Genomic DNA, 17,939 nt, shown 5'->3' on the forward strand with positions numbered 1-17,939 from the left:
GCTATACACATTGTAGTGAGGGCTAGAAAGCATTTCCCATCACCCGGGGGGAACATATTACAGGAAGACGGAGAAACTAACGCCCCAGAGTGACTGTACTATACAGATGCACAGCACGCTGGCTTCATATGGGCCACATCCAATAGCTGCCTGGCTCCCATAGTGCACTTTCCATACAATCTCCAGTATTTTTCCTACCAGTTCTCTTGCTCTGTAATGGATTTTATTACTACAACTCATTGGGAGTAACCCTGCTGCAGCCTCAGATGATATTCCTTCCAGCTGCTACATTTTCCTATGCCCACTAAGGAAGATGCCAGCAGAGGGTCAGCAGTTACTAGGTCGAAAGTGTCTAGGTTGACCAAAAAAAAAAGGTTTAAAACGCATGTCGACCTTTTGCATGTCGACCCTTTTCATGTGCAGACCTTTTTACTGTCAACCAATAGCGGCCAACCTTTTGTCTGTCAACCTAATGATCCGTACCCCCAGAAGAGCACTGGGGTGAGAGGGAAGCGGTACATCTGTCAGAACAGACTTAGGTCTACAGTCATTAGGTCGACCCCGGAAGGTCGACTGGCCCCAAGGTCGACAGGGTTAAAGGTCGACATGGGCGAAGGTCGACATGGGCCAAGGTCGACATGGGTTTAGGTCGACATGCGGTTTTCACTGTTTTTTTACCCGAATGTCGACACAGTCGACATGGACACAGTTGGAGTTGAACCGCAGCCCCTCGCATCGCTCGCAATGCTTCGGGCGCGGTGCCTCGCTTTGCTCGGCACACTATTTTATTCTCCCACCACGCCCTAGTGGATGATAGGACATGAAATACCGCCTGTCGGCACATGTTGCACCCCACATCCAAGCCCTGGCCCATTCTTGCCGGTTCCAGTTACGCAACATTGCTCGCATCAGGCCCTTTCTCTCACAGAGTGCAACTAAGCTGATCATCCACTCATTGGTCATCTCACGGCTCGACTACTGCAATGTTCTCCTCACCGGCCTCGCTCAATCCCAACTGGCTCCTCTCCAATCTGTCCTCAATGCTGCAGCCAGGCTTATCTTCCTCTCCCGCCGCTCTAATTCTGCCACTCCCCTTCAACAAAATCTGCACTGGCTCCCATTCCCCTACAGAATCCTCTTCAAACACCTCACACTCACATACAGGGCCATCTCTAATTCCATTGCTCCATATATGTCTAATCTCATCTCCATTCATACACCCTCCTGCCCTCTACGGTCGGCTGACGACTGTCGTCTCTCCTCCACCCTGATCACTGCTTCCCATGCTAGAGTACAGGACTTTGCCCGTGCTGCACCCCTTCAGTGGAACGCACTCCCTCGCTCCATTAGACTCTCCCCGACCTTGCAAAGCTTCAAACGGGCACTGAAAACTCACCTATTCATCAAAGCATACCCTTCCACTGCATAAACCAGCTGGTTCTCCGACCCCTTGCCTGTTTACATCCTGCTATCTAACCACCACCCACTTGCTTGCACCTCTTGTAATCTGTCTGTCTCCCCTTCCTACTAGATTGTAAGCTCCTCCGAGTAGGGCCCTCTTCCCTCCTGTTGTCAAAGCCCTCTTCTCTTCACATGTCACTCACAGCTCTCCTATACTCACTCAGTGACCATCTTCGTCCGCATACTCATCTCCATCATTGGCCTCAAGCCTCTAGTTGTATGTTGATTGAGTCCTCACTACTTATATCCAAGCTGTAATGTGTATTGATCTGTGGCGCTCTTTATTTGTACTGTATTTTTGTTATTTATTCAATGTTATGCCAAGCTTTGTCTCCCTGTATTGTTCCTTTGTACGGCGCTGCGAAACACTTGTGGCGCCTTATAAATAAAATAATAATAATGTCGGCTAAAAAAACAGTGAAAAACTCATGTCAACCTAAACCCATATCGACCTTGGCCCATGTCGACCTTAAGTCATGTCGACCTTGGGGCCAGTCGACCTTCCGGGGTCGACCTAATGACTGTCGACCTAAGTGTGGTCTGACAGATGACCGTTTCCCGGTGAGGGATACCATACTGTAGAAGGATAGGAGACAAGCTGACTCGCAGTATTGCATATTGGCCCCACTGGTGCCTCCCAGCAGACTCACACCCCCCCTGTGTATTATTGTCATCACATATGTGCTGTGTGTAATATGACCTCATTATATAGCACTGCCCAGGAGCGCCTATTGAATATGCACAGAAATGGGTGCCAAGCTTCTGATATCATTTCCACTGTGCTGCCAGGCACATGCAGCTAATCACAGGCGGCGCTGGCTACACTATACCGATGAGCTTACTGACTGGCTGACTGTGGGTATAATTAGCATTATTATTATTATTATTAACACTCTCCTTCAATGCACCTTAATTAGTAAGTCCCAGAGAAGACGGACTGGCACCGGGCACACAGATCAGCAGTCGGACAATCAAAATGTTACGTTCACGACAACAACGGATGGATAATAAGGAAAGTTCATGGAGAATAATTCCAGGGACAAATTTCCAAACCTGCTGCTGCCCCTTTAAATCAGGGCCACTTGGCAGCTCCCGGCATCGATGTGAGCTAATGTGGGCACAATGCATCTGCTTACACTGATCCCAGAGACAATGCAGAGGGTAACGACATCGGGACAGTGTAGGTACAGCTCTCCGCTGCCTTGTATTATATTACATTCTTACACTTTTCCCTTCCTCAGATCTCTTCCTTCATTGGTGTAATCTCTCTGGAGACACTTTACGCCAAGGATCCTAAACTTTTCCTTCCATTTGTATTTCTTTCCGTATCTCCCTGAGTCACTCTGTTCTCCTCCTCCCCGTCACATTCTTCCACACATTCTCTCCTTTTCCCACTCTCCACCATTCCCCTTCTTACTAATACATACACATCTCTTCCCTCTGTCACAGGGTTATATTTACTAAGGTGCTGGCTTATAGAAGAGGAGATGATACCCATAGTAAGCAACATCTCCACTTCCACAGCCTCTATCTGATACCTGCCTCTAACCTCCCTCATACATCTCTCTCTGCATCCACAGCCTCTATCTGATACCTGCCTCTAACCTCCCTATACATCTCCATCTGCTGCTCCACAGCCTCTATCTGATACCTGCCTCTAACCTCCCCTATACATTTCCCTCTGCTGGATCCGCATCCTCTACCTGATATCTGCCTCTAACCTCCCCTATACATGTCCCTCTACATCCACAGCCTCTATCTGATACCTGCCTCTAACCTCCCCTATACATTTCCCTCTGCTGCATCCGCATCCTCTACCTGATATCTGCCTCTAACCTCCCCTATACATGTCCCTCTACATCCACAGCCTTTATCTGATATCTGCCTCTAATATCTCTCTACATCCACAGCCTCTATCTGATACCTGCCTCTAGCCTCCCCTATACACCCCCCTCTGCATCCACAGCCTCTAATACCTGCCTCTAACCTCCCCTATACACCTCCCTCTGTATCTGATACCTGCCTCTAACCTCCCCTATACATCTCCATCTTCTGCATCCACAGCCTCTATCTGATACCTGCCTCTAACTTCCCCTATACATCTCCCTCTGCATCCACAGCCTCTATCTGATATCTGCCTCTAGCCTCCCCTACACATCCCCCTCTGCATCCACAGCCTCTATCTGATACCTGCCTCTAACTTCCCCTATACATCTCCCTCTGCATCCACAGCCTCTATCTGATATCTGCCTCTAGCCTCCCCTACACATCCCCCTCTGCATCCACAGCCTCTAATACCTGCCTCTAACCTCCCCTATACACCTCCCTCTGTATCTGATACCTGCCTCTATCCTCCCCTATACATCTCCCTCTGCTGCATCCACAGCCTCTATCTGATACCTGCCTCTAACTTCCCCCATACATCTCACTCTGCATCCACAGCCTCTAACTGATTCCTGCCTCTAACCTCCCCTATACACCTCTCTCTGCATCCACAGCCTCTGATATCTGCCTCTAACCTCCCCTATACACCTCCCTCTGCATCCACAGCCTCTAACCTCCTCTAAACATCTTCATCTGCATCCACAGCCTCTATCTGATACCTGGCTCTAACCTCCCTTAAACATCTCCCACTGCATCCACAGCCTCTGATACCTGCCTCTAACCTTCCCTATACATCTCCCTCTGTATCTGATACCTGCCCCTAACCTCCCCTATACATCTCCATCTGCATCCACAGCCTCTGATACCTGCCTCTAACCTCCCCTATACATCTCCCTCTGTAACCTCAGCCTCTGATACCTGCCTCTAACCTCCCCTATACATCTCCCTCTGTAACCTCAGCCTCTGATACCTGCCTCTAATCTCCCCTATACATATCACTCTGCATCTACATCCTCTACCTGTTGCCTGCCTCTAACCTCCCTTATACCTCTCACCCTGCTGCATCCAGAGCTTCTATCTGATATATGCATTTATCCCCGTGTATAATACCCTGTGTGTCCACATTGTCTAGCTATTCTACCCTTATACACCTTCCTGTGCATCCACATCCTCCACATGACTGCCTCTAACTCTAACCTCCCTGTACACTTCCATCGATCCTCCAGGCATCCCCCTCTGTAGGAGTTCCCTGCAGTTAAACATTTATCTGGGCTCCAAGGGCAGAGTTCAGAGGGTGGATGTGTGACACAAATGGGACTAGCAGAGCAGCAGGAGGGTGTGTGTGTCATGGAAAGCAGCAGGGGTGTGTATTAGCTGTATTGTCCAGGGTGTGTGCTTACTTTCCCTTTGAAGAACAGACTTTACTGCCCTATACACATACATACGTGTGATAGGACTTTGCTGGGACGTACTGTGCACTGTTGTGTAACTTGTGTTATTGTGTGGTGTAATCCATTGCCAGCCATTCCGGATAACAGACTGGTGACACTGGGTGGCTGTGTAGTCAGGTAATGATTGTGGTCACTTGTGCAGGAGATTCCTCATCATACATACATGCATGCACTCACTCAATGTGAGATCTGTGTTGGATTTGACTTGATGGACTCCTAACAACAAGAACAGGTGAACATAAATCTCTAGAGAGTGCAAGGGGCAGGTGTGTAGCACCGATGTGTAATGATATGTCACTTCCAGCAGATGGCGCTGCAAGGGATAGACCCAGAACTATCACTGGATGACTTCATCCCCCGTCACCTGCAGAAGAAGCAGATTCGGGGGCCTTCACAGGACCACAATGGCCACACGGTAAGATTATACCATTGCCAAATCAAATTGAAATACTGTATTTAAATTAAGCCATAGGACAGAATGATATTGTAATATTAGCTCCCTGTGTGCTCCAGGCTACCATGGCTCAGCAACCAGCCTGTAGTATTCATAAGGATCCTGGATTGAGCCATAGGGACAGATTTAATAGAGTGCAATTTTTAGACTTTTGCTAATTTTTCGGGGAAAAAAACAAACAAAACAAAAAAAACGGGTGAATTTGCACGTTTTCTGAAAATTGTACATTTAATAGGATGCGAATTGCGGGAAAAATTGCACTTTTTTAACTGTTGATTTTTTTTCTCACACTTCAATTCGCATCCAGATGTTTTCCCAATATGAAGTATACAACTCATAAATTTAATAGGGTGCGATTTAAAAAACAAAAAACCATAGCCCAGGTTCTGACTGGCGAGTTTGACAGAACCATGCACAGATCATTATGATCTGTGCATCTCAATGCACTGAAAGCGGCTCCATGGAGACGCATAGAGCAAACCAGGGCTAAGCGCTGTACAAGCTGTGATTAGCGAGGAGGACGCCGGCTCACCCCGCAGTCAGGGCACGGAGACACCGCTGGAGCCTGGATGTGTAAGTATAATGGTGTAAAATTAGTTATGTGTAATAAAGTTTTACTTTTCCCTGTGTCCATGTTTCTTTAAACGTTATTTTTACAGGTGAACTACAAGTCCAAGGGGGTCCATTAATGCCCGGCCTGCTGAGACTTGTAGTTCACCTGTAAAAAGCAATGTTTGTTTTTTTAAGCGTTTCAGCACGGCATCCCCCTGCCAGGGGTTCAGCTCTGGACAGGTGAAGTCTGGGACCTTACGTAAAAAGTGTCCCCAGGCTGTGGCATGACACCGCAGGCTGTTGAAGCCTGATGCTGGTTCCAGTTTATTGGTTCACCCGTATTTTTGGAACCAGGATCGGTCCAGGCGCCCAAGGCTGGTTTTTGTCCCCCATATTTTTGGAACCAGGTGCAGCTCAATGAGCCCAGGGCTGGTTATGCTCTAGAGGGGGGATCCCACCCCGTTTCTTCTAAAAAAACACGATAAGGTGCAATTTCGGAACCTTACTAAAAATCGTATCCTATTGAATCTCGCCCATAGAGTTCTATATACTCCTACTTTACAGAGTTCAGATATTGGGTTTCCAGATACCGACGCATGGATGTAAGTTCTCCAAAAAGTCACACCAGTAAATAAGGCAATTGATGGTCAATGATGACCCCCCTAAGAACCAACATTGTTATCACTTTGGTCCCAATAAAAAGGGCACTATTTATGTATATCTCTGTTCTGTCACTCACCAGGTGAGCTCTGCGGATAATGGTACGCTCCACAAGGCCACAATGGTATTTACCGCTGAGGACACATTGGAGAGCACAAGCCCACATGTAGAGAGGCGCTGGATCCGGTATGATGGCATTGGGCCCACAGATGAGGACGGGATGCCCTTTGCTTCCAGATCTGTGAGTCTGATACAGGCTGCTTTATATTTTATGGGTTCTAGTGTTCAGAATACAGAAGGCAGCATTCGGATGGAGGGAATCTGAACAGGGGTCAGGAATGTATACTTATCCTCCCACTGCCCTGTACAGCCTAACCCTATCCCTCCCCGCTAGTGCTTACCCACCCCCCAAACTTTCTAAGTGTCTGATCCGAACCCTCCCTCCAGCCTCGGCAGTCAGGATTCCGGAGCCATTATCCTCATTATTGTTAGTATTCCGGCAACAGTCAACTGGCAGTAGACACGATGCCGCCGTCAGTATTGTGAACATATATGGTGAATATAGTATAGCCACAAATGTCCTTAAAGGATAGTCATATTTTAGTATATAATACAAATCCATGCTCATTATATACGTGGATTCGGTATGAAATCCCGACGGTCAAAATCCCGACAGGGTCAAAATCACGAATGGGTCATAACACCGACAAGGACAAAATCCCGACAAGGTTGAAATCCCGACATTTAAAATCCCAACACGGACAAAATCCCGACATTTAAAATCCCGACAAGGTCAAAATACCGACATATAGAATGTACAGGTGAAACAGTCAACATGACTTTGTGTTGACAGGTCGCGAGGTTGACATGGGTTTTTCACAGTTTTTTTACCCGAATGTTGACACGGTTGACACGGACACAGTTGGAAGTGAACCGCAGCCCCTCGCATCACTCGCTTCGCTTGCTATGCTTCGGGCACGGTGCCTCGCTGCGCTCGGCACACTATTTTATTCTCCCACCACGCCGTAGTGGATGGTAGGGCATGAAATACCGCCTGTCTGCACATGTCGGGTCAAAAAACAGTGAAAAAAAACATGTTAACCTCGCGACCTGTCAACACAGTCATGTTGACTGTTTCAACTGAACATTCTATATGTCGGTATTTTGACCTTGTCGGGATTTTAAATGTCGTGATTTTGTCCGTGTCGGGATTGTAAATGACGGGATTTTAACCTTGTCGGGATTTTGTCTTTGTCGGTATTATAACTCATTCGGGGTTTTGACCCTGTCGGGATTTTCACCATTAGGATTTTGACTGCATCCCATGGTATGGTACAATTTCCATTGCATTGGCAATATGAGCATTAATGCAGCAGTTGGCAGGCTGTAATTCTTCATGTTTAGCAGACATGGGGGAGTTTTATCACAGCTTGGCGTGAGTTAAAGCACCAACCAATCAGCTTCTAAATGCCATTTTACAGGCTGTTTGGAAAAAAAAAAGACAGCTAGAAGCTGATTGGTTGGTACTTTATCTCTTTCCAATTTATTTTTTCCTAATACATTGCCCCCCTCCATTTGAAAACTGAGAGTTAGTAGATGATTGGTTGGTACTTTATCTCTCTCTCCTAGGTCTCTCACCAAACTTTTATAAATATCCCCTATAATGTACCGAGGTCATGGGCAATGTTCCCTCTAATTTTACGAAGGCTGTGTGCGGCAAAAGATTTTGGCTGTGCAACTTTGGAAGGAAATTAAAATTTTTGTGCGTCATATATATAACTGGAAAATGACATTCAGCATTTGTGTTAACTTTACTTTAAAATGATATTAAACATTTAAACATTCAAAACACAGAACACAATGTTGTTAATAGGTGAAAAGCACATTAATTGAGTCTACAACTGCAAAAAGGGACCAGTGCTGCTTTGTGCGCTCCCTTGTAATGTCTGTGCGCACGCTCGTCGAGTTGTGTGCGCGCGCACATGCGCACAGCTTAGAGGGAACACTGGTCATGGGTTAGATTCTCAACATGGCCCTATCAGTGTAGAGTTTGTATATTTTCCCCATGCTTGCGTGGGTTTCCTCTGGGTACTCCGGTTTCCTCCCACATTCCAAAAATATACCGGTAGGTTAATTGGCTCCCAACAAAATTAACCCTAGAATGTCTGTGTGTGCCTGTACATGTGGTAGGGAATATAGATTGTAAGCTCCACTGGGGCAGGGACTGATGTGAATGTTCCAATATTCTCTGTAAAGCGCTGCGGAATGTGTTTGCACCATATACATAACTGGTAATACATTTCCAGGAGTGTGTATAAAATCATGATACACAATTATTTGAACAACACTTTCTGTAACTATAGAGTGGACCTCTAATAATTCCCTCTGGTGGGGACACTGGGATAACTTTGACCCTACCCCAAAACCCTCCACATAAAATATAGCCCACTATGTGGCCATCAGAAGCCTGCCCACTGTCTGTCAGGGTTGCTTGGGAGAGATACAGGGCTCTGGAGGTGTTGAGTCTCTGTTGCCTGATTTCCTCTATGTTCTTACAGAGTGTGGACAAACCGCGGGAATGGTACAAGAACATGTTCAAGGTTCTGCACCAGATGTCAGGTCAGTGGTCACTAGTTCTCGGCACAGCATGCGGCTGTAACAGTAGATACAAAACAAAGAGATGTTGTCCATTGCAGCCAGTCAGATTGTACATGTCATTTCCTGGCCTGGTAACTATGGGCAACATCCCGTTTTGCACAGATAACTAGAACCGTTTCCATAGATGCCCCGTGATGTGAGATGAACTTGTAAATTATTCTTTCAGATTCTGAGGACAGTGACAGTGAGGAGCGGTCCAAATCGACAGATCACCAAACACAATCTCTCGATGGACACAACAAGTCCAGGTAAACAGCTGCATGCACTAGCATCCTATGTCTTTGCTCCTCTGACAACATTGGGACGACATTAGGGGTTATTCAGATGTGGTTGGCGTTGCTTACCAAATAGTATGCCCATAAGCTGGACCCTTTCTGTGCCCGTGCGAACATATCCTGGGACACAGGATGCATGGCAGCAACAGAATAACACAGGTCTGCTGCAGCCTGGAAGGTGGGGAGGGTGGCAGCAACGGCCTCTGTTTTGGAAAATGAAGGCATATCGCCGCTGTTTTGGGTGGAGGGAAGATTTGCAGCTTGATTGTCCCCATGGATGCCACAAGCTGCCTGATGGTGAGTTGGTGATCCGATGCTGCGGCCTAGGATGCAGGTCGGATCACTACTGCAGCAGGAGGTGTCTGCATATAATAGACGCCTCATGCTGCATTACCATACAGCAGGGGCGTAGGGAGGGCGGAGCCGGCGGAGCTTGTGCTCCGGGCGCAGGGAGATTAAATGGCGCCGAAGCTGTGCACTGCCGGCTGCCCTGCCCTGCTCGCCTGCTCCCCCGCTGTGAGCCAAAATAACAGGCTTACTAGTGTGGCGGCAGACAGCCCAACTGAAACACTGACAATCCCTGCCCCAGCATAGGCGGCTACAGTAACAGCACTGAGATCTAATTACAGCACTCAGCCGGAGATCAGTGTGGGCAGCACAGAACACAGTCCCTCAGGCCCGACGACAGAGGGGGTCACCCATACCAGGCCCCAAGGATCAGAGGCATAAATGTGCCTCAACTGCAGCACCTGTTAAGATTTTATATACTCCGATGACCCGCCCGTTAATAAACTCAAGTAAAAATTAATATACCACAGCCAGCTCCCCCCTCCATTACCCTGTCACTTGGTCTGTCCCCAGGCTCCGTTGCAGACGTGGTGACAGAGTCATTACCCTGCACTGACTCTGTCTCCTTCCCTGTGGTCTGTGTCTTCATGCCGCCGAGGAGCAGGGAGAGCAGCACAGGAGAAGATCCATGGGGCAATCAGCAGCCTCTCCCCATCAAGCAGAGCAGCTACGATCTGCTGGCAGGGAGAGCAGAAGCAGCCAACCCCTAAACAAGTGCAGGAGCTAGCTAGGACCCAGCGACTGCACTGAGATCAGCAGCACAGGACACTGGACCAATCGGAGACTGTTCTCTATGAAGCTCATTTCAGACAGAGTGACTAGAGCAGGGGAAGGGAAGCAGACAGCATGGCTTAATCAGGAGGAGCTGTGCCATCCCGAGCAGGAGCAGCCAGAGGTACAGAACACTTTCCCTAGAGCTTCTCTCTCTCTCTCTCTCTCTCTCTCTCCCCCCCCCCCCTGGTTGGTCTCTCTCTCTATCCCCCTGGTTGGTCTCTCTCTCTCTCTGACCCTGGTCTGTCTGTCTGTGTCTCTCTCTCTCTCTGACTGTTATCTGTCTCTGTCTGACCCTGGTCTGTCTGTCTGCCTGTCTGTCTCTCTCTCTCTCTCTCTCTGACTGGAATCTGTCTCTCTCTCTCTCTCTCTCTCTCTCTCTCTCTCTCTCTCTGATCCTGGTCTCCCTCTCTGACTCTGGATTGTCTGTCTATCTGTCTCTCTCTCTGGTCCATCCCCCTCTCTCAGGCCTTCCTCTCACTTAAGGCCAATACATAATAAGTAATATTTTTATTTTAAATGATATTGCTCATTTACCCCCTTCTGAGCTATATTGATTAAAATATTGCTTAGTGTGTATGCAAAATATTGGCAATGATGCACACATTACCGCTGGTCATTATCGATGTAACCGCTCCTTCAGAAGTCCCCCCCCCCCTTGCGGGCATCTCTTGTTAAACACATCATGTAGGGTGTACTCAGCTTTAATCAGTCACCAGCAAAAACATGTCTCATATAATGTGTTTGTTGGGGAAGGGGGTCCCCAGGGCCCAGCAGAGAGTACCGGGTCCCAGGATAACTGTTGCCAGTCCTGCAGTCCCTGTCCCAGCACTTAGCGCTAATAACCACTGTAGCGCTGAAATTGTATTCACGTGGCACTGGGGTACTAGCTGCAGCACGGAGAATTAGTGCTACAGTTAGAACAACATTTTATTTTGCCTGATAGACAGCCCAAGGGAGATGCTGACTATGCCTGCCTCAACATAAGCGGCCAAAGGACTGAGATCTCGCTATAACGGCTCAGCAATTAGGAGCCTGAGATCACAGTACAAACTACACAGACCGCCATCCCTGCCCCAACACTAAACATTAGTAATCATTATAGCGCTGAAGCGCTATTTCAGGGGCTAAGTTAATAAGAGCTGGGAAGAGCAGCGCTGGGGTACCATCTGCAGCAGGAGAACAAGGTGCTGCATTACAGTATATTTACCGCTTGTTATATAGTATGTGATGGGCATCATGTGTGACCTTATGTGTAATTGGTATTATGGCATGTGGCTTTGTGTGTAATGGGTATTACAGAGTTCGCTAATATGAGCAATGGCCATTACTCTGCATGGTATAATGTTAGGCCGCTCCCCCTTTTTGCCACGCTAGAGCCCCGCCTACTACAAATGGGGGGGGGGGCATCGAAACATGCCCTTGCTCCGGGCACCGTGGCGCCTAGCTACACCACTGCCATACAGTGATATCACTGCTGCTTACATAGATTGATGATTATTTTTCTCCTTTTGACTACAGGTCTATAAAGGATCTGGGACGCGATCAACCAAAGCTGGGGACGCAATCCAGAACAAGCAGCCATGAACCTAACAGTCTGCAGATTACAGTAAAGTCCACAATCAGAGAGTCGCCCAGCAAATACTCATCGAATACTCAGTCATCTCCAGAATCATCTTCCATCAAGACACGAGCAGCTACTCTGCCACGTCAGTCCCCTCGTCAGCCAGCAGGGGCCCAGCTATCTCCACGCGTCTCCTCTGGAGGGTCACAGTTTGCAATAAGCCCGGACAATACACTCTCACCTGACTCTTCCAGCGCTCTGCGAGCAGTAAGCCAAGGAAGCCATACGTATCATGAGAGACCAAAACCCGCTCCGCTTCATTTGCTACCTGATCGTTCCTTTCGCAGTTCCAAAGTCTCGGACTCGGCTACTGTAGCCAGTAAGGATACGTCCTCCATACACTTCACCAGTAACCAGGATAAATACTCTTCCTTGAGACCCACAACATCTGCAAAGAGTCCGTCATACAATATCTCCTGGGATCCGCCGAGGAGATCCACTTCCAAGATCTTGGTTAGTCATTTCTAATAAGGGAATACAGATTAAACAGTGTTTTGGCCAACAGACACATACTTCCAGTGTACCGATTACATACAGAGGCAGCCATTTTGTTGATTAAACCAATGTTCAAAAGCATGTGGAAGATTAATTCACATTCTGCCTCAGTGATGTCATCAGTTCCTAATGACATCAGAGGCCGTGTTCACATGGCTATTCTCCCAGCACACAAAATCAACTGCCTCCACTGGTAAATTGCTAAATAACACGGTACATGTATACAGACACATATCACCAATGGCTCAGTCCAGCACTTTTAACCATAACCCTAAGGCACAAGAGCACTTATTTGATCCTGTGTTTGCTTGACCTGATGACAAACCTCTGAAACCTGAACCCCCTATTGTTTGGCAGGAGCAGCTGGAAACCGACCTGCGTCAGTTCACAGATGAATTGGACAAAGATCTGCAGGCCTGTGAGCAGCGCTCGGAAAATACCCGTGATCAGTGTGAGGTAAGGACTGGCAGAACCGCACCTATACACACTATGCGGCTGCCAGTGATCTACTCATCCGGTAATTACGGTAAAACTGGCCTCATGCTTTGCATATGTGTTTAAATGAAAGGGCGCTATCATTTAAGGTATATATTAACCATAAACAAGTACTTTTACAGCAATGTAATGGGTGTATGCAAATTATATCCATCCCGGCACCTTCCCTATAGAACAAAGTAGAATCTCTGGGTCCGATTCAAACCTGATAGCACCACTGTGACTTTGCACTACGCACGCATATGACCCGTAGTAAGCATGCGCGAGGCCATCCTGCGGTCTGTATGCACGCTGATTTGAAGTTGGTGTATACGTATCTGGCTATGCGGTGCCTGCGATGACTTGTGGCCAGTGTAAAAATCACTCGCTGGTGAGCCTGTTCCGATGGGTTTTGGACATATCCGCTGCGAATGGACGTGTAGCCGTACACCTAGATTCACAAGGCGGGATTTCGCTGTAGCGAGGCGTTGGCTTCACTGAACGCTGGCTCCTGCGAATTCTCTGCCATGCGCTCAGGACTGAATCGCAGCCCAAAAAGGATGATAGTCCATTTACAAACCTACAGTATGAGCACTGCTTCTGTAATAAGATGTTGTTTTATCTTCAGCATGTTATGGAATAGGTCTCCCAGTTCAGGCAATCAGTGCCAGAGACTAATAAAGGGATAGCATTTACTAGAACTTCTAAAAATGAAAATAGGTGATGTTGCCCATAGCAACCAATCAGATCATTTTCTATGATGTAAAAGAGAAATTGATAGACAGAATGGACAATATCACTTATTTTCCGTTTAAGAAGCTTTAGTAAATGTGCCCCATAGACATGTAGTTCCGAGCTAAGAAGCCATAAGTTACTGTATATCAGGGATAGACAGACTGACGAAAACCCCTCAATTTATCAAATCCAACCAATCAGTGCTGTTCTTATCTCTAATGTATGATATACAGTATATGTGCTATGAATGTACGTTTGAGCAAAATTATGTGATGCAACAACACTTCAGGTTCTATTTATTAAATGCAATAGGGCTTTTGTTCTCTCGGCCCGATCAATTATAGGGTTTCCAGCAGTAATAACAGAGCAGCAGGTTCCACCATAATCCCTGTAAGAGAAAACAACTAGCATTCTATTTATTAAGTAGTTATGCAATATTCCTTCAGTTGTATTATCAGAAAGAATAAGATGAATAAGACTACTGCCCAGCCACTGAATGAGCATATTGTCCAGCCGCTGAATGAGACTAGTGCCCAGCCACTGAATGATACTACTGCCCAGCCACTGAATGAGCCTACTGCTCAGCCACTGAATGATACTACTGCCCAGCCACTGAATGAGACTACTGCTCAGCCACTGAATGAGCATATTGTCCAGCCGCTGAATGAGACTACTGCCCAGCCACTGAATGAGCCTACTGCCCAGCCACTAAATGAGCCTACTGCCCAGCCACTAAATGAGCCTACTGCTCAGCCACTAAATGAGCCTACTGCTCAGCCACTGAATAAGACTACTGTCCAGCCACTGAATGAGACTACTGCCCAGCCACTGAATGAGACTACTGCCCAGCTACTGAATGAGTCTACTGTCCAGCCACTGAATGAGACTACTGCCCAGCCACTGATCGAGCCTACTGCCCAGCCATTGAATGAGACTTCTGCCCAGCCACTGAATAAACCTATTGTCCAGCCACTGAATGAGCCTATTGTCCAGCCACTGAATGAGCCTACTGCTCAGCCACTGAATAAGACTACTGTCCAGCCACTGAATGAGACTACTGCCCAGCCACTGAATGAGACTACTGCCCAGCTACTGAATGAGCCTACTGTCCAGCCACTGAATGAGACTACTGCACAGCCACTGATTGAGCCTACTGCCCAGCCACTGATTGAGCCTACTGCCCAGCCACTGAATGAGCCTACTGCCCAGCCACTGAATGAGACTACTGCCCAGCCACTGAATAAACCTATTGTTCAGCCACTGAATGAGCCTATTGTCCAGCCACTGAATGAGCCTATTGTCCAGCCACTGAATGAGCCTATTGCCCAGCCACTGAATGAGACTACTGCGCAGCCACTGAATGAACCTATTATCCAACCACTAAATGAGACTAGTGCCCAGCCACTGAATGAGACTAGTGCCCAGCCACTGCATGAGACTACTGCCCAGCCACTGCATGAGACTACTGCCCAGCTACTGAATGAGCCTACTGCCCAGCCACTGAATGAGCCTACTGCCCAGCCACTGAATGAGACTACTGTCCAGCCACCGAATGAGACTACTGTCCAGCCACTGAATGAGCCTACTGCCCAGCCACTGAATGAGCCTACTGCCCAGCCACTGAATGAGACTAGTGCCCAGCCACTGAATGAGACTAGTGCCCAGCCACTGAATGAGCCTACTGCCCAGCCAGTGAATGAGACTACCGACCGGCCACTGAATGAGAACACTGCCAAGCCAATGAATGAGAACACTGCCCAGCCAATGAATGAGACTATTGTCAAGCAAGTGAATGAGACTGCTGCCCAGCCACTGAATAAAGCTATTGTCCAGCTACTGAATGAGCCTATTCTCCAGCCACTGAATGAGACTACTGCCCATCCACTGAATGAGCCTACTGCCCAGCCACTGAATGAGACTACTGCCCAGCCACTGAATGAGACTACTGCCCAGCCACTGAATGAGAACACTATCCAGCCACTGAATGAGCCTACTGCCCAGCCACTAGATGAGCCTACTGCCCAGCCACTGAATGAGACTAGTGCCCAGCCACTGAATGAGACTAGTGCCCAGCCACTGAATGAGCCTACTGCCCAGCCACTGAATGAGACTACTGCCCAGCCACTGAATGAGAACACTGTCCAGCCACTGAATGAGCCTACTGCCCAGCCACTGAATGAGACTACTGCCCAGCCACTGAATGAGAACACTGTCCAGCCACTGAATGAGCCTACTGTCCAGCCACTGAATGAGCCTACTGCCCAGCCACTGAATGAGACTAGTGCCCAGCCACTGAATGAGACTAGTGCCCAGCCACTGAATGAGCCTACTGTCCAGCCACTGAATGAGCCTACTGCCCAGCCACTGAATGAGCCTACTGCCCAGCAACTGAATGAGAACACTGTCCAGCCACTGAATGAGACTACTGCCCGGCCACTGAATGAGACTACTGCCCAGCCACTGAATGAGAACACTGTCCAGCCACTGAATGAGACTACTGCCCAGCCACTGAATTCCTGTTATCTGTTGGCTTTCAATACCTGCCCCCCCTAGCTGTCTTCCCCGATATGCATTGGACTCACATCACCGATGCTGATCTGTGCATTCAGAGACCATGCAAATGTTACATAGTTAAATAGTAGGTAAGGCTGAAAAAAGACTTGCGTCCATCTTGTTCAACCTGGTATAGATATCCATTGCTGATTTGGTAGGTTCTGGTATTTTACTGACAAATTATATTTCTTATTTGTACCCATGGATGTTTTTCTCCAGTAAATGTTTGTCCAACTTTGCCTTGAACGCATTTAATGAGCCAGCCGTTACCACCTCTCTGGGAAGAGAGTTCCAGAGTTTGACTGTTCTGACCGTAAAAAAATTCTTTCTACTGGCTGAATGAAATATTTTTTCTTCTAATCTATACTCATGCCCTCGTGTCCTAGATTCCTTTCTAGTAGAAAAGAGGGTGTGTGACAGTTCCTTATATTGGCCCTTGATATACTTGTACATGTTGAGCATGTCCCCCCTTAAACGTCTCTTTTCTAATGTAAATAGTCCCAAATTGCTTAATCTCTCCCCGTAGCTTAAATTATCCATTCCCCTAATAAGCTTTGTTGCTCGCCTTTGGACTTTTTCTAATTCTATGATGTCCTTTTTATAGTGTGGGGCCCAGAACTGTACTCCGTACTCGAGGTGAGGTCTCACCAATGCTTTATACAGTGGCATAATTACCCTTGAGTCCCTAGTTTCCATTCCCCTCTTAATACATGCCAGAATTTTGTTGGCCTTTTTTGTAGCTACATTACAATGGGCACTACATCCCAGTTTGCTGTCTATTTGGACTCCTAGATCCTTTTCAAGTATGGAATTACCCAGTTCCTCTCCGCTAAGGTTGTAACTTGCACACTGGTTGTGTCTCCCAAGGTGCATAACCTTACATTTATCTACATTGAACCTCATCTTCCATTTTTTTGCCCACTCATCTAGAATTGCAAGATCATTTTGAAGCATGGTGATATCTTCTGATGATTTGATGACTTTTCTAAGTTTTGTATCGTCCGCAAGGATGGATACATTGCTGAGTAACCCTATCCCAATATCGTTAATAAAAATGTTAAACAAAATGGGCCCCAAAACCGAACCCTGTGGCACTCCACTTAGTACCGGTATCATATCTGATACGGCACCATTCACAACCACTCTTTGTGCTCTATTACATAGCCAATTCCCTACCCATCTGCAGATATTTTCACCCAATCCTAGGTTCTCCATTTTATTAATCAATCTCTTGTGTGGGACAGTATCAAATGCTTTAGCGAAATCTAGGAATCTACAGCATTTCCATTATCGAGGTTTTTGCTAACCTCTTCATAGAACCCTAGTAGATTAGTTTGGCATGAACGATTTTTCATGAACCCATGTTGGTTAGTACTGAGTAGATGGTGATGATCTAAATATTCCTGGATACCATCCCTTAAAAATCCTTCAAATAGTTTACCCACAATTGATGTTAAACTAAAGGGTCTGTAATTAGCGGGATCTTCCTTTTTTCCCTTTTTTAATATTGGCACTACCTCTGCTATTCTCCAATCTTTTGGTAC

The 17,939-nt window shown here is 47.2% G+C and overlaps 1 protein-coding gene across 5 annotated transcripts in view; it reads left to right on the plus strand.

The window, feature by feature from the left end:
- The first annotated feature begins 4,381 nt into the window (after nucleotides 1-4,381).
- Nucleotides 4,382-17,939, plus strand: part of SORBS3 (sorbin and SH3 domain containing 3) — a 43,568-nt gene continuing 30,010 nt past the window's right edge. The window contains exons 1-7 of one of the 5 annotated variants that reach the window (XM_083184838.1): nucleotides 4,382-5,028; nucleotides 5,101-5,211; nucleotides 6,545-6,703; nucleotides 9,021-9,081; nucleotides 9,287-9,368; nucleotides 12,036-12,591; nucleotides 12,991-13,089. In XM_083184838.1, the coding sequence (XP_083040964.1) occupies nucleotides 5,104-5,211; nucleotides 6,545-6,703; nucleotides 9,021-9,081; nucleotides 9,287-9,368; nucleotides 12,036-12,591; nucleotides 12,991-13,089 (1,065 nt within the window). In that variant the 5' untranslated portion in view covers nucleotides 4,382-5,028; nucleotides 5,101-5,103. The remainder of the gene's footprint in view (nucleotides 5,029-5,100; nucleotides 5,212-6,544; nucleotides 6,704-9,020; nucleotides 9,082-9,286; nucleotides 9,369-12,035; nucleotides 12,592-12,990; nucleotides 13,090-17,939) is intronic. The other 4 variants (XM_083184835.1, XM_083184834.1, XM_083184837.1 and 1 more) reach the window with 4 other exon arrangements.

The sequence above is a fragment of the Crinia signifera genome, chromosome 4 (genome assembly GCF_055691185.1).
Source record: "Crinia signifera chromosome 4, ASM5569118v1, whole genome shotgun sequence".
Taxonomy (NCBI): Eukaryota; Metazoa; Chordata; class Amphibia; order Anura; family Myobatrachidae; genus Crinia; species Crinia signifera.